This window comes from Chiloscyllium plagiosum, unplaced genomic scaffold (genome assembly GCF_037043375.1).
Source record: "Chiloscyllium plagiosum isolate Xiang-an unplaced genomic scaffold, Cpla_swu_hap1 HiC_scaffold_10, whole genome shotgun sequence".
NCBI classification, from domain to species: domain Eukaryota; kingdom Metazoa; phylum Chordata; class Chondrichthyes; order Orectolobiformes; family Hemiscylliidae; genus Chiloscyllium; species Chiloscyllium plagiosum.
This window is the reverse complement of record NW_028270148.1, coordinates 118,543,005-118,570,592: the sequence shown is the minus strand read 5'-3', so window position 1 is coordinate 118,570,592 and position 27,588 is coordinate 118,543,005. Positions and strand designations below refer to the sequence as shown.

The 27,588-nt window shown below is 42.2% G+C and overlaps 1 protein-coding gene across 1 annotated transcript; it reads right to left on the bottom strand.

Annotated features, from left to right (window-relative positions):
• Window positions 1-653: 653 nt before the first annotated feature.
• On the bottom strand, window positions 654-27,557 carry cct4 (chaperonin containing TCP1, subunit 4 (delta)). Its single transcript, XM_043704242.2, has 14 exons — window positions 27,276-27,557; window positions 26,880-26,932; window positions 15,612-15,701; window positions 15,210-15,318; window positions 11,677-11,819; window positions 6,698-6,819; window positions 4,733-4,865; window positions 3,479-3,618; window positions 2,738-2,834; window positions 2,501-2,611; window positions 2,249-2,379; window positions 1,310-1,544; window positions 1,099-1,212; window positions 654-841 (listed from the first exon to the last, which is right to left on the bottom strand). The coding sequence occupies exons 1-14, from the start codon at window positions 27,382-27,384 to the stop codon at window positions 827-829; spliced, it is 1,602 nt and encodes a 533-aa protein (XP_043560177.1). The 5' UTR covers window positions 27,385-27,557; the 3' UTR covers window positions 654-826.
• Between the last annotated feature and the right edge of the window lie 31 nt (window positions 27,558-27,588).

Here is a 27,588-nt window from a genome sequence, read left to right as displayed (position 1 = left end):
TTTAAGTTTGCTCGCTGAGCTGTCAAATTTTCAGACGATTTGTCACCATGGTACGTAACATCAATGAATCTCCAGTGAAGCTTCACCGGAGACTTGTCACCATGCAAGGTAACATGTCTGAAAACTAACCTGCCAGCTCAGTGAGCAAACTTACAACCCGAACCTCAACCTGAGCTCCAAATAGTCTCAAACACCACATAGGCAACAGAAGCTGACATTCCATTAAACGATAAAGAAAAAAAAAGTGATAAGGAACAGATGGCTCAAATAGTTCAATTTAGTTGAGAAAAAAAAGCTGAAAATGTGTTGCTGGAAAAGCGCAGCAGGTCAGGCAGCATCCAAGGAACAGGAGAATCGACGTTTCGGGCATAAGCCCTTTCCTGAAGAAGGGCTTATGCCGAAACGTCGATTCTCCTGTTCCTTGGATGCTGCCGGACCTGCTGCGCTTTTCCAGCAACACATTTTCAGCTCTTATCTCCAGCATCTGCAGTCCTCACTTTCTCCAGGAAAAAAAAAATAGACTTGAGTGAAGCATAAATCCTGGCATAGACTGGTTGGCCTGTGCTACATATTCTATGGTTCACTCATTAATAAAATTGACAACCATACAAGAACATGAAAGTTCAAAAAAGAAAAACATGAATAAAAACAAGTTGAATTTCAAACTTTGAATATTTTATTAAGTTAAAGCATTACTACAGTTAGTAAACACAAACATGTAGCAACTCTGCATTATGATGAAACATCAGAAAGGTTGTGCTCAATCACAAGTTGGCACAGCAGATAAACACGGGGATTTGAGACATCTGAATCACTTCTGTTGCATCTATCGTGCATTAACCTGGGGAAAGAAAGTAAACCAAATTATTACAAGCCAGGAATCAAGTTACATGAAAAACATTATGGTCTCAGAACAGACATCAAACAATAAGCAGCATTAATAATGGCAGCAAACAATTTGAAACCCAATACTTTTATATCTACAGATCAGACAAATTTTCTACTCATTTTTGACCGTAATTGCTTTAGAAGAACTATGACAGTGAACGAAGTTTCATTCTCACCCCCACCCCAACCATACTATAATGAAACAATTACCACATCATCAATCTTCAGGATACTACGAACTGTTTCTGTAGCAAGTGTCAGGGCACTGAGGGAGACAAGTAAAGGTTGCACAACCAGCTCCTCTAGAATGTTAGAAATACCACCCTGAAAAATAAAGCAAAACCAAATGTAGTTTCTGTTCACTTGTATTTTCCTTCAAAAACGTCCCAGCAACAAAAAATATTCTGAATGCAGGTCTCACCTTTCTGACATTAATTCCTGCAGTTTTTTCTCCTTGTGCGTGTCTATTTCTCAATTCTGTGACAGTGGAAATTGGATTAAGACCTGCATTTTCAGCCAAAGTAGATGGGATAACCTCTAAGGCATCAGCATACGCACGTACACAGTATGCCTCCATGCCACTAAGAGTACGGGAATATTCAGTTAAGCGTACTGCCAACTCAATTTCAGGAGCTCCACCTCCAGCAATCAAAGCCCTGTTAAAAAGATATGAATTCAGTGGATTATACAATAATTTGTTTCAATAAAATGTTGATCCTATCATTGTGTTCACCACACCATGATTCATTCTGCTCAGTGTCAAAAACATTGTTCTTCAATTATGATGGACAAAATTAGTGGTTTTGTAAATCTTTATATAAATTCCAGAAATAATTAGTTTCAATTGGTCAGAGCTTTTCTCCGAATTCATACTGCTTTTAAACCCCCGTTCAGAATTCTCAAGATTTAATGATGTAATCTTTACTCAAGTATAAAGAGAAAAATCAAAACATGCACATTCTATATAAATCGACTATTAGGCTTGCATGGAGGGGTACCACGACTACGAAAAGGAACCAAATAGTCAGAGCACCAACTTACTATCAATAGCATGAGAAGACACTAACTTCTGAAATACAAATTTAAAGACAGCATTTACTTCAAACCATAAAATCCAGATGTGATTAAGGAATTAAAAATAGACAAACGAAATATATACAAAAAAGCCAAATTAATTCCCATCAATGGTCAAACTGTTAACCTCTCCCTTGAAAGGTATGATTTTAAATTCTAGCCTCAGATTTAAACACAAACATCTGCTCTAATAATATTTGACAATACGCTGGAAATATTCTCTGAATTAGAAAATTAAACACTAGCCAAAAGAAAAATAAGAGTAAGAGCACTGCAGGAAAATTACCTTTTCTTTACCAAGCAGCGGATGACACAGAGAGCATCATGAATGGAACGCTCAGCTTCTTCCATTACCAATTTATTGGACCCTCTGACTACAATGGATACCGTTTTCCCTGGATTTGCACAGCCAGTAATCTACAGCAAAAAGCAATCATATTTGCATAACTAGGCAACTACAATTGTTGCCAATATTGAAGCTTCAATGTAGCCGGAACGGAAATAGTTGCTCACTTCCATAGGCATTGCTCATTATTACCTTGATCAGTTTGCCAGAACCATTCAAACGGATTTCTTCTGCCAACTCTGCTGTGCCTAACATATCTGGCATGAACTGGTCAACATGAGCAACTGGTTTTATGCCAAGAGTCTAGGAAGGAAATGAATATTTATTGGCTTGTAAGTAATAATCAAAGAATAGAATATAAAACTGACTGCCAAGATTTCAAAAAAAAAGATTAAATTTCATCACAACTGTCACATAAGTCTTTTGTACCTTACAGATAAACTCAATATCTTCTCTCTCGATATCCTTGATGACCATAATCTTCATCTTATTAAGAAAGTGCAAGGCCAGATCGCTAAGTGCATCCCTGTAAAAAATATTAATAGTGTGAACATAGACTAGTATGACTAAAACTGAAATAGTCATAGAATCATAGAATCAAAACTGCACGGCTAAAGGAATAGGAAGCTTGGCTCGAGAAACAGGAATAATGCTAAAAAACTCATACAGCATTTAGTTAATGCATTTCTGCAAAGATCTTGGAGGTGCCATTGCCAAAGAATAGAACACATGTTTATTAAACCCAAATCACATTAAAACTCAAGTGTAAACTGAAACCCTGCCCACCATACAATTTGACAACCATAACACTTATAATCTTTGCATTATTGTCAATGAATGGTGTACACTTTGGACTAGCATCAACTTGTTGAAACTGATAAAAACATTTAGACATAGACTTTGCAAACTGATTGAGAGGACACATTTCAGAAGTAATTTTGTTAAATAACTGCTGACAAGGCTCTAATTTATGCCCAGTGTTCAAATTTCACATTGTATTTCACTCTCTTTACTTTCCAAGTACCCCATAAATGGCATGATCAGAAGATCATATTTTAAATTTGTATAAGAATGAGAGTGGCCAGCTTGATAAATATATATCATATATGCCTATTCCCAAAACATTACCCAAGTAGATATGGTACAGATTCACGTCTAACTCAAAATTACCTCAGAATTGATTTTTGAATCAGCAGAACATTGCAACCAGCTTTTTTGATCTGCTTCACCAAGTTCAAAATGTAGGCTCTTTCTTCACGCAACACGCGGTCCATTTGGGCATAATCAGAAACTACAACTTGGCTTTCCATCTACAGAAGAAAGTAAACTTTACAGAACTTCTTAATTACACACCAAAATCCTGAGCATAAATTGGCTGACACTCCAGAGCACAATAATGGAAGCAGCTTAATGACATCTGTAACACATATCAAATTTAAAATTAAAGTTAATGACAAAATCTCAGTTGAGAATACCAATCATTATTTTGTCCAAAGCTTTAGTGAGTACTCTAAGTGTCAGAAGCCATTGGATGTGATGCACAAAAAATTAATTTGTAAAAAAAAAATGCAGCCCAAATTGTTGGCCTGATAAAAGATCAGACAGGGAAAACAGTGGCAAGTAATTGCCAGGTAGCTGCTGATCCCAAATTCATGCCAACAGGTGTACTACCTCTGCCGGAGTGTGATAAAACTGGTAAATTCAACCTATTTATAGATTCATAGAATCCCTACAGTGCAGAAACAGGACTTCTATTAACAGAGCTACATATTTGATAGATTAACCAGGAACATGCACTAAAATAGCATTTTACCTCCCATGGCTCCACATGAAACTTTGTCGCAAAATGGTCCTTTAAGAGTACCTTTTGGATATTTTGCAATGTTAAGGACTCTTTGTATGTTGTAGGTCAGTAAGGACTTAGCAACAAGAATAGAATGCATGTTTTCCAAAAATTCTAACTGAAAGAGTTTGCAAGAAGGCAGTCCTGAGTTAGTATTTAATCATGCAGGCAATGTATTGAAAATGACAAGAATAACTCACATTCATGGTTTTGCATTAGGACTAGAATCTCCCACATAGATATAATTGGAGTGCTTTCAGATATCTTGCTTTGATATTTATCTTAATCAGGAAACAGTTTAAATAACAGAGTTATCAATATACTTTAAGGAGGAAGTGGAATCTGTGGTCATTCCAATCGAAAATCATCAGTAAGCTGTGACATATAGATCATGCACCTTAACATGCACGCAAGCAGGGAGCCTGTTGCTTTAAACGAACAGTTCACACAAGATAACACTTTCACAACTGCATTCTGCTTTTCATAAGACTTGGAATGCTGTGATCAATGAAGTATGTTAAAATCTGAAGGCTAATTGTGTGATTTAATGCTTCAGCTAAATTATACAGAAATATACTTACGTCAGTCTTTGGAGCAGACAAACAGAACTGGATGAGCCCAATCTTAGCCTTTTCCACTCGGCTGACACCCGCATTAACTACTTTCTGAGTCAGAACGAGTCCATTCACCAATTCACAGTCATCAATTGTTCCGCTGCAAGACAAATTTTGATGATTTAAGATCGATTTTATAATTTTTAAAAACAGCATGAATTTAAAAAACAAATGCCACTTGTGAAGACTAAGTTGCTTTGAATTGCTATCTGCTAAGTGAGGACTCAAATCCACACTCAGCTGTAATGCACAACTGCTTGATTATAACTGGAGGGAAGGAGACGACTTTTACAATCAAGGTGATTCATGTGACAATTAATGACCAAAATATGAAAGCAACTTTTTAAAATAATCATTCATGGGTATAGGTGCAACTTACTAGACAACATTATTTATTGGCCATCCCTAACCGCTCTGATAAAAGGTGGTATGTTGTCATCTTGACCACTGCAGATCTTGCTGCAGTGCTGCAAGGGAAGATCAGAAATTTGATCCAATGGCACGAAGTAACAGAGATATATTTCCTAATTGGAAAGGTCTGTCGTTTGGATAGGAACTTGCAACTGTTGAGGTTACATATTTGGATGGTGAAAATAGGCCTTAGTGTGTTGTTGCAGTCAATCTTCAAAATGGAAGACACTGCTGCCACTGCATTAGTGGTGGAGGAAGTGATTGTTAAAAGGAGATAGATAATGCGAGAGAGTAGAAATAGGATGATGAGGCAGAAGACAAGTGCGTGGATGAGGAACTGGTGCTGAGGGCAAGGATTCACATTTTTGGATCATTAGAATCTCTTCTCGGGCAGAAACACCTGTATAAGGGGCAGGTTGAATCTCAATTGGGAGGCCATGCCCCAAAGGAGTTATGTTTGAGGCTAGTACACTAGAGAAGAGGGGCAAGTTAAACAGTCAAGACACACAGGAGCAAAGCAGAGAACAAAGTAGGACTGATAAATTAAACAGCATTTATTTCAATGCAAAAGGCCAGATGGGTAAGGCAGATGAACTCAGGGCATTGTTGAGAACCTGGAACTGGGATATCATAGCTTTTTCAGAAAAATGATTCAGGAAATGGCAGGACTGGCAAATTGTTACAGGGTAGAGATGATATGGCAAAAATAGAAAGGGTGGCGTGAGAGGGTGGAGTGCATTTTTGGTTAAGGATAACATTACGACTGGACTTAGGGAGGATATTCCTGAGTACATCAAGTGAAGCTAATATGAGTGGAAATGAGCTAATAAGAAAGAATGATCACCTTACTGTTCCAGTATTGCAAATAACCAAAGTTGACAAAACTTATTTGAAAATCACATTAACCCATCACAATTAAACACATTTCAGCGCAGAATGCAGACTTCAAAATGCTAAAAATTCAAGAAAAATGAGAAAATGAAAGAAATTCATGCAAAAGGTGCTTCATTAATTTGCTATCACAACTGGCTTATTTAACTGGAATCAAGTGAACGCTTAAATTTTATTGAAGGAAGAATACCTCAGTGCACTCAGTTGATGACAATTAGTGGTGCACTTGTCAGTTTTGAAAGTGAGTAAGACCAAATGGGAACTGGAACCGCAGGCCCTCAGTTTCATCATTTCTGATATCACCAAGTGGGATTGAAGAATTACAACAAGAAACAAATGACGGAGAGTGGTAAAGTCAAATTAGATGCAAACAAATTAAGAAACAAAAATAGAGAGAATGATAAAAGCTTGTCATCTTTTTAAAAACATTTTCTCAATTTACTACCTGTAGGACTAAGATTTCATGGTTTGGTGTTACGGCTGAGTTGTGTTACAGGAAAAGAAATCTCATTAAAAAGGACGGTGACATTAATTTTCAGTTCCAAATTTCTGTAATTAGATAAACTGACAACGGTAGCTAACTCAAGGAGACAATATGTGAATTATAAATACTCAAATACTCGTTCTTACCCTAGTTTCCTGACAATTTTGATATCGCGAAGATCCACACTACTAGCAGTTGCAGGATCGATTACATTCATTACTGCATCAACACTCATTGGAGCAAGAAGGCTGGCATACTGAGAAACAACCTATACAATACAAAATTCAGTTTTAATTATTTAAAGCATTTTATTAGTCATGTCTCCCCTTTGTACTTTCACACATCTGGGAATCTTAACTTTATTCCTGCCATTTTGGAAACAAGTCAAAATTTTAAATTCTTAATTTTCTTCTGAAAACTAGACATTTTTATCTCCCCTTCAAATATTATCCCTCCTGCCCCCTACCAAATATTGTGTGGTCCTCTTGTCTGTCTCTGCTCTATTACATACTTGAACCCTTCACTGTCAGGTTGAAAAAAAATCTTAAAATTGAGACTTACTTCTCAGGGACAACGTATCATAGCACAGCAAGACTTAGGCACTTAATCTAATAAAAACTTCTCTTTCATTTAGACATTAATGCCCAAGTTTCCTACAGGCTGTTCAGCAAAGCTATTCACTTTCCAAACATCCTCATTAACAAACTCAAGTTTCTATTCCAGCCACAGAACATATTCAGAAATAGGCACATTGATATATAATCAAGTAGGGCCTACTCTAAGAGCATACAACAGAAATTGCAAATCAAGTCTTGCACTATCTATCTGATTAAACAATTCCAGGGACACCATCTGGTGATTGCTACCTAGCATACACCTCTGCCTCTACTCAGTGAGGAGGTCACAAAGGGCAGACAAGATACTGTACTCAAAAAAGGATTTCACATCCCTCAAGCCTAGGAATATCACCACTTCACCTGTCTCTAGAACCGAAAGAACAAGCACAAGCAAATGATCAGTCTACTTGACCTGAACTTCACCCAATGTACATAACGGGGTACATCTATCCACAGTTGAAACTTGATTGCTGGAACAGCACAGCAGGTCAGGCAGCATCCAGGGAACAGGAGATTCGACGTTTCGGGCACAGGCCCTTCCTCAGGAATGAGCAGAGAGTGTTCAGCAGGAGAAGATAAAAGGTAGGGAGGAGGGACTTGGAGGAGGGGCGTTGGAAATGTGATAGGTGGAAAGAGGTCAAGGTGAGGGTGATAGGTCGGAGTAGGATGGAGGCGGAGAGGTCAAGAAGAAGACTGCAGGTCAGGAAGGCGGTGCCGGGCTGGAGGGATCCGGCTGAGACAAGGTGGGGGGAGGGGGGATGAAGAAACTGGTGAAGTCCAAGTTCATCCCCTGCGGTTGGAGGGTTCCCAGTCGCAAGATAAGACGCTCCTCCTCCGACCGTCGGGTTGTTGTGGTTTGGCGGTGGATGAGTCCAATGACCTGCATATCCTCGGTGGAGTGGGAGGGGGAGTTGAAATGCTGTGCTACAGGTTGGTTGGGTTGGTTCGTCCGGGTGGCCCAGAGGTGCTCTCTGAATCGCTCCGCAAGTAGGCGACCTGTCTCCCCAATATAGAGGAGGCCACACCGGCTGCAGCGGATGCAGTAGATGATGTGGGTGGAGGTGCAGGTGAATCTGTGGCGGAAGTTTCCTTTGGGGCCTTGGAGAGAAGTGAGGGGGGAGGTGTGGGCGCAAGTGTTGCACCTCCTGCGGTTGCAAGGGAAGGTGCCGGGAGTGGAGGTTGCGTCGGTGGGGGGTGTGGATCTGACAAGGGAGTCGCGGAGAGAGTGGTCTCTACGGAAAGCTGATAGGGGAGGGGAGGGAAATATATCCTTGGTGCTGGGGTCTGTTTGGAGGTGGCGGAAGTGACGGCGGATGATGCGCTGTACATGGAGATTGGTGGGGTGGTAGGTGAGGACCAGTGGGGTTCTGTCCTGGTGGCGGTTGGAGGGGCGGTGCTCAAGGGTGGAGGAGTGGGAAGTGGAGGAGATGCGGTGGAGGGCACCGCCGACCACGTCGGGGGGGAAATTGCGGTCCTTGAAGAAGGAGGCCATCTGTGTTGTACGTATTTTGAACTGGTCCTCCTGGGAGCAGATGCGGCGGAGACGAAGGAATTGGGAGAATGGGATGGCGTTTTTACAGGGGGCAGGATGGGAGGAGGTGTAGTCCAGGTAGCTGTGGGAGTCGGTTGGTTTGTAGTAGATGTCAGTGTTGATTCGGTCGCCTGAGATAGAAACAGAAAGGTCTAGGAAGGGGAGGGAGGAGTCCGAGACTGTCCAGGTGAATTTGAGGTTGGGGTGGAAGGTGTTAGTGTAGTGGATGAACTGTTCAACCTCCTCGTGGGAGCACGAGGTAGCGCCGATACAGTCATCAATGTAGCGAAGGAAAAGATGGGGGTTGGGGCCAGTGTAGTTGCGGAAGATGGATTGTTCCACATACCCTACGAAGAGGCAGGCATAGCTGGGGCCCATGCGGGTGCCCATGGCTACTCCTTTTGTTTGGAGAAGGTGGGAGGATTGGAAAGAAAAGTTGTTCAGGGTGAGGACCAGTTCAGTCAGTCGAAGGAGGGTGTCGGTGGAAGGGTACTGGGTGGTATGGTGGGAAAGGAAGAAGCGGAGTGCTTTGAGTTCTTCGTGATGGGGGATGGAGGTGTACAGGGACTGGATGTCCATGGTGAAGATGAGGCGTTGGGGACCGGGGAAGCGGAAATCCTGGAGGAGGTGGAGGGCGTGGGTGGTGTCACGAACGTAGGTGGGGAGTTCTTGGACTAATGGGTCAGATTCCGTAGAGACCACTCCCTCCGCGACTCCCTTGTCAGATCCGTAGAGACCACTCCCTCCGCGACTCCCTTGTCAGATTCCGTAGAGACCACTCCCTCCGCGACTCCCTTGTCAGATTCCGTAGAGACCACTCCCTCCGCGACTCCCTTGTCAGATTCCGTAGAGACCACTCCCTCCGCGACTCCCTTGTCAGATTCCGTAGAGACCACTCCCTCCGCGACTCCCTTGTCAGATCCACACCCCCCACCGACCCAACCTCCACTCCCGGCACCTTCCCTTGCAACCGCAGGAGGTGCAACACTTGCGCCCACACCTCCCCCCTCACTTCTCTCCAAGGCCCCAAAGGAAACTTCCGCCACAGATTCACCTGCACCTCCACCCACATCATCTACTGCATCTGCTGCGGCCTCCTCTATATTGGGGAGACAGGCCGCCTACTTGCGGAGCGATTCAGAGAGCACCTCTGGGCCACCCGGACGAACCAACCCAACCAACCTGTAGCACAGCATTTCAACTCCCCCTCCCACTCCACCGAGGATATGCAGGTCATTGGACTCATCCACCGCCAAACCACAACAACCCGACGGTCGGAGGAGGAGCGTCTTATCTTGCGACTGGGAACCCTCCAACCGCAGGGGATGAACTTGGACTTCACCAGTTTCTTCATCCCCCCTCCCCCCACCTTGTCTCAGCCGGATCCCTCCAGCCCGGCACCGCCTTCCTGACCTGCAGTCTTCTTCTTGACCTCTCCGCCTCCATCCTACTCCGACCTATCACCCTCACCTTGACCTCTTTCCACCTATCACATTTCCAACGCCCCTCCTCCAAGTCCCTCCTCCCTACCTTTTATCTTCTCCTGCTGAACACTCTCTGCTCATTCCTGAGGAAGGGCCTGTGCCCGAAACGTCGAATCTCCTGTTCCCTGGATGCTGCCTGACCTGCTGTGCTGTTCCAGCAATAAAGTTTCAACTTTGATCTCCAGCATCTGCAGACCTCACTTTCTCCACATCTATCCACAGTACAGTCCATCAAGTCAGAAAATCTTTCACAATATGACATTAAGTACAATTACATAATGACAATAGCAGCTGAATTGTGGACACGTACAATATTTCTTGTATCATCAGCAACAGAACAGTGCGCTGACACAAACTGGCCAAGCACACATTCTGCAACATTCTTCACTTCATCACTCCAAGTATTAAGCAGCACCTGAGAATTCAAAGTGTAACCTACTGAAGCCTGAACAGTATTCTAAAAACAGAGGGCAGAGTGAACAAATCAGACCATAGCTAGCTAGCCCTACAATTAAGACGAGTGGCAACAAGCAATCAGGCATCTAACAAGGATATCCTCATCTTCAGCCACAGTAGAAATCCAGTATCTAAGTGCAAAAGACAGGTTCAAATGTTTGGAAGCAACTTCAGCCAAAAGTGAACAACTCTTCTCTCCCTCTTTAGGTCCCCAAAGTGGTCAATTCAGTTTATTTCACACAAGATATTAGAAAGTAATTGAGTACATTACATGTCTTATGAAGAAAAGTTGAGTGAGCTAGAGCTTTTCACACTGGAGGAGGAAAAGAGGTGACTCTATAGAGGTATAGAAAGTACTGAAGCATAGAGGAGATAGCCAGAGACTTTCCCCCAAGGCAAAAATGGCTGTTACAAGGAGTCATAACTTTCAGGTGATGGAGAAAGGTGTAGGGGAGATGTCAGAAGCAGTTTTTTTTTTTACACAATGTGGTGGTGCATGGAATGCAATACCCCTGCAGTGATAGTAGAGTCAGGGACATTTAAATGCCTGCTGGACAAGCACATGGAAAGCAGCAAATTAAGGGGTGCATAGGTTAGGTTGATCTTTGATTAAGATAAATGCTTGGCACAACATCGTGGTCCAAGGGCATGTACTGTGCCATACTGTTCTCTGTACACCAGACGCAGCAAAGGCTATGAAGCCAAGATTCCTTTGTTTAATGATTTGATTTGAAGTTTTCCAAATAACACTCCTAATTGAATGAATAACCATGAACAAATCTGCATCTCACCAATGAGCCAAGAGAAATTTGCCTGATGTGCAATGAGTATGATAATCAAGTGACTTTAAAATGGTAAACTGGTGATATATTCAATGTAATTCAATAATATTTTCAATGTAAAAGTGCAAGTAAGCTACTGGAATTGAGATGACTTGTGATGTACAATATTTTTCATGTTTGAAATACTTACGTTGCAAAGCCTATTAATAAGATAGAAGTTATCAGTATGAATCACACAATTGCAATTGTTCTTACTTTGGAGCTGAGAGCAGTGGTAGCACTGTTCAGGAGAGATTCTCGATCACTTAGTTCCACAGGTTGAGCAATGCCATTCAAAACCTCTACACCCTTTTCTAAGGCCTTTTGGAAAGACTCAGATATGATTGTAGGATGGATCCCTGTAACAAAATTGATCAATTAATTTTGCAAAATAAAGGTGATTAAGACAAGACTTAAGCATGTGATTAGCAGATCTCCAAATTTCATAAAACAGAACTGCAAACAAGAGTTTTAAGGACGTTAAAGAAAACAATCAAAATCAATTGGGAGAGAGAGCAAAATGTTGGAAATAAATGGTCAAAACAGTAAAAGACAGGCAACTATTTATTTAACCCATTTTTCTGATCAACCCGTTCAGAGATGCTGTAACACACCTCTGGAGCAGGCAGGACTTGAATCTGAGCCCCTCGGTCCAGAGGTATGGACACTCTCACTGCACCATAACAGCGCCCTAGGAAATCATAGAAAATAGAACATTACAGCGCAGTACAGGCCCTTCGGCCCTCGATGTTGTGCTGACCTGTCATACCAATCAGAAGCCTATCTAACCTACACTATTCCATGTATGTCCATATGCTTGTCCAATGACGACTTAAATGTACTTAAACTTGACAAATCTACTACCGTTGCAGGCAAAGCATTCCATACCGTTACTATTCTGACTAAAGAAACTACCTCTGACATCACCCACCAATTTATAGCTATGCCCCCTCATGCTCGCCGTCACCATACTTGGAAAAAGGCTCTCCCTGCCCACCCTAACTAACCTCTGATTATCTTATATGTCTCTATTAAGTCACCCCTCAACCACCTTCTCTCCAACGAAAACAGCCTCAAGTCCTTCAGCCTTTACTCCTAAGACCTTCCCTCCATGCCAGGCAACATCCTAGTAAATCTCCTCTGCACCCTTTCCAAAGCTTCCACATCCTTCTTACAATGCGGTGACCAGAATTGTACACAATACTCCAAATGTGGCCGTACCAGAGCTTTGTCCAGCTTTAGCATAACCTCATGGTTCTGGAACTCGATCCCTCTATTAATAAAAGCTAAAACACTGTATGCCTTCTTAACAACCCTGTCAACCTGGGTGGCAACTTTCAAGCATCTGTGTACCGGGACACTGAGATCTCTCTGCTCATCTACACTACCAAGAATCTTACCATTAGCCCAGTACTTTGCATTCCGGTTACTCTGACCAAAATGAATCACCTCACACTTGTCCACATTAAACTCCATTTGCCACCCCTCAGCCCAGCTCTGCAGCTTATCTATGTCTCTCTGTAACCTACAACATCCTTCGTCACTATCCACAACTCTACTGACCTTAGTGTCGTCTGCAAATTTACGAACCCACCCTTCTACGCCTTCATCCAGGTAGTTTATAAAAATGACGAACAGCAGTGGACCCAACACCGACCCTTGGGGTACACCACTGGGAAGTGGACTTCAAAATGAACATTTCCTATCATCCACCACCCTCTGTCTTCTTTCAGCAAGCCAATTACTGATCCAAACTGCTATATCTCCCACAATCCCATTCCTCTGCATTTTGTATAATAGCCTATTGTGGGGAACCTTGTGAAACGCCTTGCTGAAATCCATATACACCACATCAACCGGCTTACTCTCATCTATATGTTTGGTCACCTTCTCAAAAAACCATTTAATAGTGAAAGAAAACAGGTGACAGGTTTTAGAAACAGATACTCCAATTAGAGAAACAATTGATTAGATTACCCACAAGATACTGAATATAATCCTCAATTTACAAGAACTGACAATATTGTGCAAAGGCATTAAAAGAGCATACAAAAATACCTACAGACAAATAATAAGGAAACAATGAAAACTGGAGATAATCTTGTTTTATTATTTTGAACAAAAGATCGAAATAGTCTGCGTTAAGGAGGAAACAATGCTGAAGTGTTATTATCCATAAAGAAGGGAATGGCACAGAGCTTGACAACAAAAGTGCTTAATAGGAATTGAGGAAGTGCTCTCTTGGGGTTCAGTAGTGCTGAGAATTAAAACAGGAGTTAGCTTAAGACCTCAGCCACACAGAATACCTTCCACATGTTCAAAGGTTTGTTACTACCACCAAGGGATCACTATCATGTCAAGTTTTGAACTCATTGAGGATTGAAGAGGGCTGGGAGTGTTTTGAACCAAACTAAGGCAATGGCAGATGACTGATCGTGGTGGGGCAGAGGGAGAAAGGTCAGGGTACGTTTGAAGACTTTTAAGCAGGAGTAATAGGAGTCAGATGAAACAAAAGTCGAGCCAGGGTGAAGACTGAATCAAAGCTGTTGGCAGTACAATGGATATTAAAAGATGAAATCCAGATAGATTGAACTGAAAGCAAGTGCAAAGAAGACACAGCTATCAAATCAGTCCTTGCAAAAAAAGTCATAAATAAGACAAGGATATTAACTAGCTTAGACAAATCAAGTCTCAAATTCAAGTTTTTCTACTTTAAAAAAAAAGCCAATATACTCATGCTCAACTCATATTAAACTTGGTTTAAACCACACAGTACCACATGCAATTCTGGTCACCATATTATAAAATGACTGACCCCAGAAAGGGTACAGGGAAGATTAGATTACTTACAGTGTGGAAACAGGCCCTTTGGCCCAACAAGTCCACACCAACCCACCGAAGCGCAATGCACCCAGGTCCATTCCCCTACATTTATCCCTTTACCTTACACTACGGGCAATTTAGCATAGCCAATTCACCTCACCTGCACATTTTTGGACTGTGGGAGGAAACCGGAGGAAACCCACGCAGACACAGGGAGAATGTGCAAACTCCACACAGTCGCCTGAGGAGGGAATTGAACCCGGGTCTCTGGCACTGCGAGGGCAGCAGTGCTAACCACTGTGCCCCCATGCTGCCCATGTCATTAGAAATGCATGGGTATATAGGGGTAGTAGGCTAGGTCTCCTTACTCTTGAAAAAGGTTAAAAGGTTGACCCAACAGAGCTTTGAGGCGATGGAAATAAATACACAGAAAAATCATTTTTCAGTGGGGAAGAGCAGCACTGGAAAACATCCACAAGATATTCACAACAAAATCTTCACCCAGAGTGGTGAGAATGCTTAACATGCTACCAGACTAGGCAATTGAATGGTCAGTATCAATTCATTTAATGGAGTACTAGCTAAGCAAATGAGAGAGAAGAGAATAAAGGGTCATGATGATAGATTAGAATGAGCAAAGATCAAAGGAAGTTGGGGAGGAACATCAGTATGCATTGGTTGGATTGAATAGCCAGTTCTTTGGCTTTTGTCCTATGCATGAAATGTGACAAAACTGCTTCAACCCAATATTTAAGTATACAGAGAAACCTCAATTATCCAAAGGACAGGGAATATTTCGCTCAATTAATCAAATGCTGGGTAACAGTTTGGCCAGCATTGGGACCTTGCGATCTTGCCGGATAATCGAGGTTCCTCTGTATATTGATACTAAGAGTCAGTTTGAATACATTTCTTGTAATACATACCTTTTTGAAGCAGTCTAGCACAGTAGTCAAGCAAAGCTCCTGCAATTACCACAACAGACGTGGTTCCATCACCAGCTTCCACATCCTGAGCCTTTGACAACTCCACCAGCTTAAGTCAAAGAAAACAAAAAGTACAAGCCTGGAAATTTTGCAAGTTTTAACTGGCAACTGTTTATTAAAAAGGTGAAACAAATGAGTGTTTATGATGAAATAAATGAACACCACAGCCAGCTCACAGATCTTTCATGATTAAAACGTTCAATCATAATATGGAAATGAATGTACAAGATACAACACAAAGTGGTGTTAGATTCAAAAATATTTCTAATTAATTGCTGCAGAAAGCTAATTCAGTGTTTAGAAGGTTATCGAAGAATCATAGACAACATTCACAACACTGACCATTTTTGCCGCTGGGTGCAAAACTTGCATTTGCTTCAATATAGTTGCTCCATCATTGGTAATGGTAACATCACCTTTTCCATCTTGGATCTGGGGAGGGAGGAGAGAAGAATGTTGAAAAGAGAAATAAAATCAGCTTCCAAAAAACCCAAAGAGAAATTGCACTCTGCATGACTAATTATATTTCTGTAAAAGCTAGCAAGTAATCTGAACAACCTTTTGAGACCATGAGGGGAGGTTGGATGGGGAAAAGGAAGAATTTGCATATTTCCCAACTATTTCCACAGGATGCTGTCACCAAGCACTTGGTATCAATTTTGACGTACAGTTCTTAAGACACAGGCAAACACACAAGTCAGTGAATGCACAGATAGCTCGGTCCTTAAAGATGGGGGAATGCTTGGAAAGAGTTCACTAACGCCTACAATTCGAACCTCAAATATACGCATCTCAAATTTGCATTTTAGTATTCAGCACACTTGCTCCACCATTCTGAAGCTACTCAAACTAAGACAAGGTGGTGGCCCAGCATATTTTGAACACCAATGAGAAAACACCTTCCTTTTACAGGTTGTAGTTCTTAATTTGACAGCCATGAGACCTTGAAACAGCCAAGGCTTTTGCTGGATCACACAGAGATATCTCAAAGTAACCAAATGCTTTCCAATCTAATCTGGACTTGTTCCTGTAACAAATGAACTGCTGAAATGGTTGCCTGTGCACAACACCAAGGAGATGACTACTTCCAGAGATAGGGAGCATAGAGTAATACAGTACGGAAACAGACCCTTTGGTCCAACCAGTCCACACCAACCATAATCCCAAACTAAACCAGTCCCCCCTGCCTGCACCTGACCCCGTATCCCTCCAAACCATTCCTATTCATGTACTTAATCATGTATTCTCTTGCCTCGTTTGTTCTGCCCAAGTGTATCACCTCACATTTATCTGGATTGAATACCATTTGCCACTAATCAGCCCATCTGACCAGACCGTCTATATCCTCCTCCAAGGCTATCCTCCCCATTATTTACAGCCCCAGTAATTTTTCAAAGTTTGAAAGAAGATTTGTAACTCGGGTGCTCGTTGTTGTGGTTCTGTTCGCCGAGCTGGGAATTTGGGTTGCAGACGTTTTGTCCCCTGTCGAGGTGACATCCTCAGTGCTTGGGAGCCTCCTGTGAAGCGCTTCTGTGATCTTTCCTCTGGCATTTGTAGTGGTTTGAATCTGCCGCTTCCGGTTGTCAGTTCCAGCTGTCCGTTGCAGTGGTCGGTATATTGGGTCCAGGTCAATGTGCTTATTGATTGAATCAGTGGATGAGTGCCATGCCTCTAGGAATTCCCTGGCTGTTCTCTGTTTGGCTTGTCCTATAATAATAGTGTTGTCCCAGTCGAATTCATGTTACTTGTCATCTTTGTGTGTGGCTACTAAGGATAGCTGGTCGTGTCGTTTCGTGGCTAGATGGTGACACGACCAGCTATCCTTAGTAGCCACACACAAAGATGACAAGTAACATGAATTCGACTGGGACAACACTATTATTATAGGACAAGCCAAACAGAGAACAGCCAGGGAATTCCTAGAGGCATGGCACTCATCCACAGATTCAATCAATAAGCACATCGATTTGGACCCAATATACCAGCCACTGCAACGGACAGCTGGAACTGACAACAGGAAGCGGCAGATTCAAACGACTACAAATGCCGGAGGAAAGATCACAGAAGCGCTTCACAGGAGGCTCCCAGGCACTGAGGATGTCACCTAGACAGGGGACGAAACGTCTGCAACACAAATTCCCAGCTCGGCGAACAGAACCACAACACCCAGTAATTTCTGAATCATCTGCGAACTTATTAAATCAGCCCTCCTACATACAATTCTAAACCATTTATATAAACCATAAGCCACAATGACTCCAACACTGTGGCACCCCACGGGACACAACTTCCAATCAGAAAACATCTCAATCATGCCTCTCTGCTTCCTGCCACTCAGCCAATTGTGGATCCCATTTGCAAAATTTCCTTGGCTTCCACTGACTCTTACCTTTCAGTCTCCTGTGCAGGACCTTCCAAAAGCTCACTGTACCCCACTGTTATATGTTGACAGATGTGAACCCACCATTACTGTGCCCCAGTGCTTTTCAATGATAAACTTGTCCCCACCAGCTTAGCATTATTACGACAGACTTGACACCATTAGTACTGCAAGATGTAAATGCAGACAGGGTGTTCCTGATGACCAAGGATATGGGTAGGTCATTTTGGACAGAGGAGAAATTTCTTCACCCTGAAATAGGTGAACTCATGGGATTCTCTGCCACAGGAAATGGTTAAGGCCAAAATATTGTTTTTTCAAGGAGTTAGACATAGCTCTGAGGGCAAAAGGGATCCATGGATATGGGGAGAACACAGGAACAAGTTGAATGATCAACCATGACCAGACTGAATGGCCAGCAGACTCAAAGGGCCAAATGCCCAACCCTATGCCTATTTTGTGTGTCTCCAAGAGGCTCCTCCAAACATTTTCTCCATCTTACAAAACCTATCAGTTCATGTGGGCTGATGAGGACTATAGGTTTTTAAAAACCAAAATCTGTTCAGTACAGAACTTTGTTCTCCTTGAAATCAGAACCAGGAATACATTTCTGCAAGGTTCTCCATTACTGAAACTTGGAACACTTAATTATGCTCAACAACCAATTCCAGCTCTCAGTGTACCCGTTATAAGAGAACGCTGATATTCATACATTGGGCCCTGTTCTTTGTCCATTGTAACTCTTTCTGTCGACAAATATAAGGAGGGGCCAGGAATAAAGGTTGAGATATGATTTAACCAAAATGGGCAAGGAGCAGCTTCTTGCAGATAACAGAGTGTAAGTGTAACAAGAAAAGTTAACAGATAGGAGGGTACTAGCAAGTTTCACAACCTGCGAAGTGGATAAATTCACAGTCCCAGATGAAATGTATCCCTGGTTGTTGAGGGAGACCATGGAGAAGATATTAAGGATCTTAGCAATAAACTTTCAAATCTTAACTGGCCATAGAAGAGGTATATAAGACTTCTAATACTGGAACAATGGCAGCAAAGGGATACATCCAGGCAATTACAGGCCAGTCAGTCTAACCTCAGAGGTGGGGAAGTTATCAGTCCGAATTCTGACAGACAGAATATATCTGCACTTGGTGAGCCATTGACTAATCAGGGTTAGCCAGAGGTTTGTTAATTGAAAGTTGTGTTTGATAAATTTATTTGTTTGATGAGGTGACCAGGAGTGTTGACGAGAGCAATGCATCTGACACGGTCAAAGATTGATTTTTGCAAGACTTTTGATTGTCCATCATGTTAGACTGGTCAAAAAAATAAAAGCCCATGAGATCCAAAGCAAAGAGGCACACTGGATCCAAAGTTGGCTAACAGTCAGGAGGTAAAGGTTGATGGTAAAATATTTCTGTGTCAGAAGTCTGTTTTAAGTGGGCTTTGTAGGACTCCATGTTGGGACCCTCGCTATTGGTGCACACCTCTGATTTGAACTTAGAGACAAACAGATATGATTTAGTTGCCATTACTGAGATGTGGTTGCAGGGAGACCAGGTTTGGGAACTGAATATCTTGTGGTATTCTGTTTTGGAAGGAGATAATAGAAATTTTTATTACTTCATTGATAGGATAAGGGTATCACTGGCAAGGCAGCATTTATTACCCATTCCTGATTGACCAGACAGCAATTAAGTCAACCATATTGCTGTGGGTCTGGAGTCACACATCATCGAGCTAAATTCGAGCCATACTAAAACAGACCTTTTGGTTCAACTTGTCCATGTTGACCAGATATCCTAAATTAATCTAGTCTTATTTGCCAGGACTTGGCCCATATCCCTCTTAACCCTTGCTATGCCTATATCCATCCAGATACCTTTTAAATGTTGCAATTGTACCAGCCTCCACCACGTCCTCTGGCAGCTCATACAATACACACACCACCCTCTGCGTGAAAAAGTATTTCCTGAGGTCCCTTTTAAATCTTTCCCTTCACCTTAAACCTTTGCCGTCTAGTTCTGGACTCACCCAACCCAGGGAAAAGACTTGGACTGTTTATTCTATCCATGCCCCCTCATGATTTTATAAACATCTGTAAGTAGGCCAGACTAGGTAAGGATGGCAGTTTCTTTCCCGAAAGAACATTAGTGAACAAGATAGGTTTTTCGGACAATTGATTCACTGTCGTCATTAGACTCAGAGATTTTTTTAAAAAATCCAAATTCCACCATCTGCCATAGCCAAGTTTAAATAAAGATCTCTAGAACATTATCTGGGTCTCTGGATTAACAGACAAAAGATAATACCACAAGGCCATTGCCTCCCCTTTAGTAGTGTATTTTTGTCAGTAAAGGACTAGATCAGTGCTGTAGAGATAAAAAAGAAATCAATAGTGGAGATCAAAACTTTAAAGGAGTTTCAGTAGAAATGAGCAACAGTAAAGAAGTCCCTGGTGGTAGTAATCTATACTTCCCCAAAACAGTGGTTCCAGTAGTGGACAGTATAAAGCAGAAAATAATGTACCTTTTTGTTACAAAAAGGATGTACAGCATGGGTGATGCTAATATGCATATAGACTGGATTAATCAATTAGCAAGACAGCCTCAAGGGAAGGTTCAGTAAATGTAGAGTTTTCTTTAGAACAATATGTTGGGAATCAACCAGAGTAGCAATTACACAGATAGTAAGGACTGCAGATGCACGATGTCAATGTCAACAAAATGTGGAACTGAAAGAGCAGAGAAGGTTGGGCAGCATTGGAGGAGCAGTAAGGTTGACGCTTTGGGTCAGGACCCTTTATCAATTATGGATTTGTCTTGTGCAATGAGGTGAGCCCATTTTAAAGATTCCTCTAGGAAAGAATGAACACAGGCTTCTAGAATTTCAAATGCAATTGGAGGATGTGAAACTGGAGAGTCCCATACCAGCATTTTTGAGTTAAATAAAAGATAATTACATTGGTACGAGGACTGATCTGGCACAAATGGATTTTCAGAAAGACTAAAAAGGTGGACAGTTGATGAACATTGGCAGGTGTTTAAGAAGATATTCAATTGATCCCAAATAAAATACATTATATTGTTGGAAGAGTATTGGAATCAATTAAGGAAGTAATGGTAGAATATTTAGAAGATCAATTTAGTCAAGCAGTGTCAAACATGGCTTCATGAAAAGGAAATCATGTCAGATTATTAGTTTTCAGAGGAAGTCTGAGTCAGAGTGAATCAAGAGGAATCAGTAGATGTGCTGTGAATTTCCAGAGTGCTCAACACGGTACTTAATAAAGTAATTTACTTCAGTAAATTTTAAGACAACAGTCTACCATGTTCAAGGGAGTAGACTGGCATGGATAAGAGAACTGGCATATAGGCAAGAGACAGAGTGGGATATGGGTGCATTTTCAGGTTGGTGACCCACAACTAGTGGGGTTTCAGAGATCAGTGCTGGGACTACAACAGTTTACAATACATATTAATGACCTGAGGAAGGAAGTTAATGTACTTACAGCTAAATTTACAGAAGTCAAAAATGTGTGAAATAAAGGTTGAGAGAGGGATGCAAAGAGTTTGGAGAGATATTGATAAAGTGCGCGAGTAACATGTTGATATCAGTATAATGTAGGAAAACATGAAGTTGTTCATTTCACAAGGGAGAACAAATAAAGGTCTCCTTGCTATCGGAAAGATGTTGTAAATCTTTTCTGAACCCTTTCAAGTTTCACAAGAATGTTGCCACGGTTGGAGGGTTTGACCTATACAGAGGTTGAATAGGCTGGGGCTGTTTTCCCTGGAGCGCCGGAGGCTGAGGGGTGACCTTATAGAGGTTTATAAAATCATGAGGGGCATGGATTGGGTAAATAGGCAAAGTCTTTTCCCTGGGGTTGGCGAGTCCAGAACTCGAGGGCATAGGTTTAGTGTGAGAGGGGAAAGTTACAAAAAAAAAGGGACCCAAGGGGCAACTTTTTCACAGAGAGGATGGTACATGTATGGAATGAGCTGCCCGAGGAAGTGGTGGAGGCTGGTACAATTGCAACAGTTAAAAGGCATCTGGATGGGTATATGAACGGGAAGGGTTTGGAGGGATATGGGCTGGTCCAAGCTGATTCAGTTGGGATATCTGGTCGTCAAGCACGAGTTGGACCAATGGGTCTGTTTCTGTGCTGTACATCTCGAGGACTCTATAACAGAGTATGAATTAAATATACAAAAACTGCAGAAAGCTACAACATAAACAGTCTTGGGGGTACTTTGGCACGAAACAGAAAGCTTGCACATGTGCAGATGGTGATCTGGAAGGCTAATGGAATACAATCTCATCTTCTTGAAATTGTAAGAGCAAGGAAGTTTTAATGCAACTGTAAAAGATGCTGATGAAGATCTGGAGTGGTGTGAGCAGCTTTGATTCCCTTAAGGCATTGTTTCATTAGAGTCAGTTCAGAAGGCTCAGTCTAAGATCACCAGTATGGAGGGACTATCTTATGGGCAAGGTTTAAAAAAACTGGAACTCTACTTGCTGGAGTTTAGAAGAATGAGAGATTATCTCATTGAAACATATAGAATTCTTACAAAGCTACAGGGACAAATTTAAGACTGAAATGAGGAGACTTTTTTTTCCTGAGTTGAAGTTGTGGATATGAGGATTGTTAGATCAACCATGATCTTACTGAATGACAGAGCAAGCTCAAAGAGCCAAACAGCCTACTTCCACTCCTATTTCTTACGGTCCAAAGGAACAAAGATTGAAGAGGAGGAAGAAACATCTATGGTTGAGGAAAGAACTAAGACAAAAACTATTGCAAAGGCCAGTGGCATCCTGAAGGACTGGGAAATGTTTAAAGATCAAAAGATTACCAAACAGTAAATTATGAAGCAAAACCAATGCAATATATAAGAATAGATAGCAAAAGCTTTTGGTGTATAAGATGAAAGAGTAGACAAAGTGAATTTGGAGGGAGAGACTGGAGAGTTAGTCATGGATAACGCAGAATCAATATTTTGTTTCAGTTTTCATTGCCATCCCAAATCTAATAGGTAATGCAAAGGTTATAGAAAGGGAGGAACTCAGAACAATTGCCAGGGAAAGAAGACTGAGCAGACCATTTAGGTTGAAGGCAGACAAGGTCCTCGGGCCTTATGGCCTATATCCTCGGGTCTTAAACGAAATGGCAACACTCATAGTGGATCCATTAGTTTTAATATTCCAAAATGCCTTGGATGCAGCAAAGGCTCCAGTGGATTTGAAAAATTCTAATACAATACTCTTATTCAACAAACGGCTGAAAGTAGGAAATTTCCCATGTAGCATTGGGAAACAGCTATACTCTCATTAAGTAATAACAAAACACTTGGAAAGTCAAAATACAATCCATTAGTCAATGTGGTTTTATGAAGGGTAAATCACATTTGACGAACTTGCTAGAAGTCTTCGAAGGTGGGGTTAATGGCAAGCCTGAAGATATAGTATATCTGGATTTCTAGAAGGCTTCTAGAATCTCATTTGCCGGCATTTGGCTCATATCCCTCTAAATCCTTCCTATTAAAGTACCCAAGCCGATGCCTTCTAAATATTGCATAAAACACTAGATTAATTTTGGATATCTGGTCAGCATGGACGAAATGTACCGAAGGTCCATTTTCTGCTGTATATCAAGAGCAAACAAAAAAAGCACATAGTGAGGACAGTGCAGGAGAGAGAGAGACTGAGAGAACCTGCACAGCCACTGCCTTTGCTGTTTTTGAATTCATGTGTCGCTGGATATCAGAGTGCATCTGGGAAAATTAACAGACAGTGAATTTCACAACTAATCTTGGAGGAACCAGTTTGGGCGAAGTTCACAGAATCAGATAAGTTATTTGTTGTTTTAAGTCTGTCCAAGAGAAAGGCTGTATTATTCAGTACAGTGGGTTCTTTCTTGATTGTGTGTTTTTGGAGAGAAGTCTCTTGAATATACTTAAAATATAAGCCATAGCTATTAATTTAACCTGGGGCAGTGTTTAGTAGAGGAATAAGACGGTGTTATTTTCTGGGTCTGTAGATTGTGAGGGAGAAAAAATGGCCTTTGCAGTGATATGTACTTCTTGTCAGATGTGGGAGCTTAAAGGCTACTGCAGATTATATCTGTTAAAAATGCTGTTGGATGCAAATCTTAACAGATCGAGTGGATTGATTGGAGATACAGATAGAAGCGATGAGGAATTTGCAACAGCAACAGTATGTGATGGATGGCAGATATAGGAAAGGGGGGGGGTTAAGTCTCAGATACAGTCACATAGATGGGTTAACTCCAGGAAGGGTAAGAGAGGTAGGCAGCTAGTGCAGGAGTCTTTTGTGGATATACCCATTTCAAATAGGTATGCCGTTTTGGAAAATGTAGGGGTTGATGGATTCTCAGGGGATTGTAGCTCGAAAAGCCAAGTTTCTGGTATTGAGACTGCCTCTAATGCAACAAGGGGTACAGCGGCTTCCAAGAGATCAATTGTGTTAGGGGATTCTGTAGTCCGAGGTACAGACAGACGTTTCTGTGGCCAGCAGAGAAAAAGCAGAATGGTGTGTTGTTTCCCTGGTGCCAGGATCAAGAATGTCTCAGAGAGGGTGCAGAATGTTCTCACGGGGGATGAGGGGCCAGCAAGAGGTCATTGCCCACATTGGAACCAACGATATAGGAAGGGAAAAGGTTGTGATTCTGAAGGGAGATTACAGAGAGTTAGACAGGAATTTAGAAAGGAGGTCTTCAAGGGTGGTAATATCTGGACTATTTCCAGTGGTACGAGTTAGTGAGGGGAGAAATAGGAGGATAGAGCAGATGAACGCATGGCTGAGGAGCTGGTGTATGGGAGAAGGATTCACATTTTTGGGATCATTGGAATCTCTTTTTGGGTAGAAGTGACCTGTACAAGAAGGACGGATTGCACCTAAATTGGAAGGGCACTAATATACTGGCAGGGAAATTTGCTTGAACTGCTTGGGAGGATTTAAACTAGTAAGGTGGGGAGATAGTGAGGAAAGAGATCAATCTGAGACTGGTACAGTTGAGAACAGAAGTGAATCAAACAGTCAGGGCAGGCAGGGACAAGGTAGGACTAATAAATTAAACCAGATTTATTTCAAGGAGAAAGTGAGGTCTGCAGATGCTGGAGATCAAAGTTGAAACTTTATTGCTGGAACAGCACAGCAGGTCAGGCAGCATCCAGGGAACAGGAGATTCGACGTTTCGGGCACAGGCCCTTCAGGAAGATTTATTTCAATGCAAGGGGCCGAACAGGGAAGGCAGATGAACTCAGGGCATGGTAAGGAACATGGGACTGGGATATCATAGCAGTTACAGAAACATGGCTCATGGATGGGCAGGACCGGCAGCTTAATGTTCCAGGATACAAATACTACAGGAAGGATAGAAAGGGAGGCAAGAGAGGAGGGGGAATGGCTGTGCTGAGGGAGGATATTCCCGGAAATACATCCAGGGATGTTATTTGGGTGGAACTGAGAAATAAGAAAGGGATGATCACCTTATTGGGATTGTATCATAGACCCCTGAATAGTCAGAGGGAAATTGAGAAACAAACTTGGAAGGAGATCTCAGCTATCTGTAAGAATAATAGGGTAGTCATGGTCAGAGATTTTAACTTTCCAAACATCGACTGGGACTGCCATATTGTTAAAGGTTTAGATGGAGAGTGCATACAAGACAATTTTCTAATATGTGGATGTACCTACTAGAGAAGGTGCAAACCTTGACCTACTCTTGGGAAATAAGGCAGGGCAGGTGACTGAGGTGTCAGTGGGGGAGCACTTTGGGGCCAGCGACCATAACTCTATTCGTTTTAAAATAGTGATGGAAAAGGATAGACCAGATCTAAAAGTTGAAGTTCTAAATTGGAGAAAGGCCAATTTTGACGGTATTAGGCAAGAACTTTTCAAAGCTGATTGGGGGCAGATGTTCACAGTTAAAGGGACGGCTGGAAAATGGGAAGCCTTCAGAAATGAGATAAGAATCCAGAGAAAGTATATTCCTGTCAGGGTGAAAGGGAAGGCTAGTAGGTATGGGGAATGCTGAATGACTAAAGAAATTGAAGGCTTGGTTAAGAAAAAGAAGGAAGCATATGTCAGGTATAGACAGGATAGATCGAGTGAATCCTTAGAAGAGTATAAAGGAAGTAGGAGTATACTTAAGAGGGAAATCAGGAGGGCAAAAAGGGAACATGAGATAGCTTTGGCAAATAGAATTAAGGAGAATCCAAAGGGTTTTTACAAATATATTAAGGACAAAAGGGTAACAAGGAAGAGAATAGGGCCCCTCAAAGATCAGCACGGCAGCCTTTGTGTGGAGCCACAGAAAATGGGGGAGATACTAAATGAATATTTTGCATCAGTATTTACTGTGGAAAATGATAGGGAAGATATAGACTGTAGGGAAATAGATGGTGACATCTTGCAAAATGCCCAGATTACAGAGGAGGAAGTGCTGGATGTCTTCAAATGGTTGAAGGTGGATAAATCCCCAGGACCCGATCAGGTGTACCCGAGAACTCTGTGGGAAGCTAGAGAAGTGATTGCTGGGCCTCTTGCTGAGATATTTGTATCATCGATAGTCACAAGTGAAGTGCCGGAAGACTGGAGGTTGGCAAACGTGCTGCCACTGTTTAAGAAGGGTGGTAAAGACAAGCCAGGGAACTATAGACCAGTAAGCCTGATGTCGGTGGGGGCAAGTTGTTGGAGGGAATCCTGAAGGATAGGATGGATATGTATTTGGAAAGGCAAGTACTGATTTGGGATAGTCAACATGGATTTGTGCGTGGGTAATCATGTCTCACAAACTTGATTGAGTTTTTTGAAGAAGTAACAAAGAAGACTGATGAGGGCAGAGCAGTAGATGTGATCTATATGGACTTTAGTAAGGTGTTCAACAAGGTTCCCCATGGGAGACTGATTAGCAATGTTAGATCTCACTGAATATAGGGAGATCTAGCCATTTGGATACAGAACTGGCTCAAAGGTAGAAGACAGAGGGTACTGGTGGAGGGTTGTTTTTCAGACTGGAGGCCTGTGACTTAACCACAGATATACAATGATTTATGAAGGTTAGGTGGCACAATAACATTTGCATAAGTAAGCTAAGTATTAAGCATTAACCTAATTGCTGCTTGAAAAGGAGACAGAAGGCAAAGGAGTATTTACATATTTAGGACAGAAAAGCATGAGATTAAATTATAAATGCAATAAGGATGTACCATTTTATCCATGCCCTTTGGGCCAAGACTTGTCCGTATGGCATCTGCAACAGCTGAAAGACAAACAAACCTTTTTAAAAATTACTTTTTAAGATTACCCTTATTTACATCGATTAAACTTAAAATGAAGTCTGCTGAGGGGAGGGAATCTGTATTTGTGCAGCATTTATCCAGAGAGTGGACGGATGGCTGAAGCTGGGACACTGAGGTTTAACCTCACGGTGAACAGTCTCCACATATTCTTCCATATCGTGAACTTTCTCTCCACACCCCGGGGCGCCACAAACAAACCACAATGGGTTCACCCTTCCCCCCACCACGCCGTGTCCCCCTGTTTCTCCGACACTCCACACACCCCGCCCCGGCGCGGCAGGTCATATTCCCACCCGGCCCCACCTTTAGCGGCGGAGATGTTGCTGAAGCGGATCTGAGCCGGTTTCTCACGGTCCTGATAAACTCCCTTGGTCGCGCTGTTCGGGCCTTTGTTGTCGCTTTTCTCTGGCATCGCTTAGACCGGGTCTGGGCCTTGAGTTGGAGGACGGACCCGGATGGCAGCAGGACGGAACCCTTGGATGGAGGATGGCGGCGGAACGGGGCCCTGGGACGGAGGATGGCGCCGGATTGTAGTGAGCTCTCGAGCGCCAGGTAAGCGGCGTCTCTGAGGCGGCGAAACTTCCAGAAACGGCCAGGACCCGGACACGGGCCCCAC

Bases quoted from the DNA above. Each gene is read 5' to 3' on its own strand.
- cct4 (XM_043704242.2), bottom strand. From the start codon at position 27,384: ATGCCAGAGAAAAGCGACAACAAAGGCCCGAACAGCGCGACCAAGGGA. The intron at 26,933-27,275 runs GTGGGGCCGGGT...TTTGTCTTTCAG, and splicing joins CAACATCTCCGCCGCTAAAG to CTGTTGCAGATGCCATACGG. The intron at 3,619-4,732 runs GTAAGTATATTT...TTTCTTCTGTAG, and splicing joins TGTCTGCTCCAAAGACTGAC to ATGGAAAGCCAAGTTGTAGT.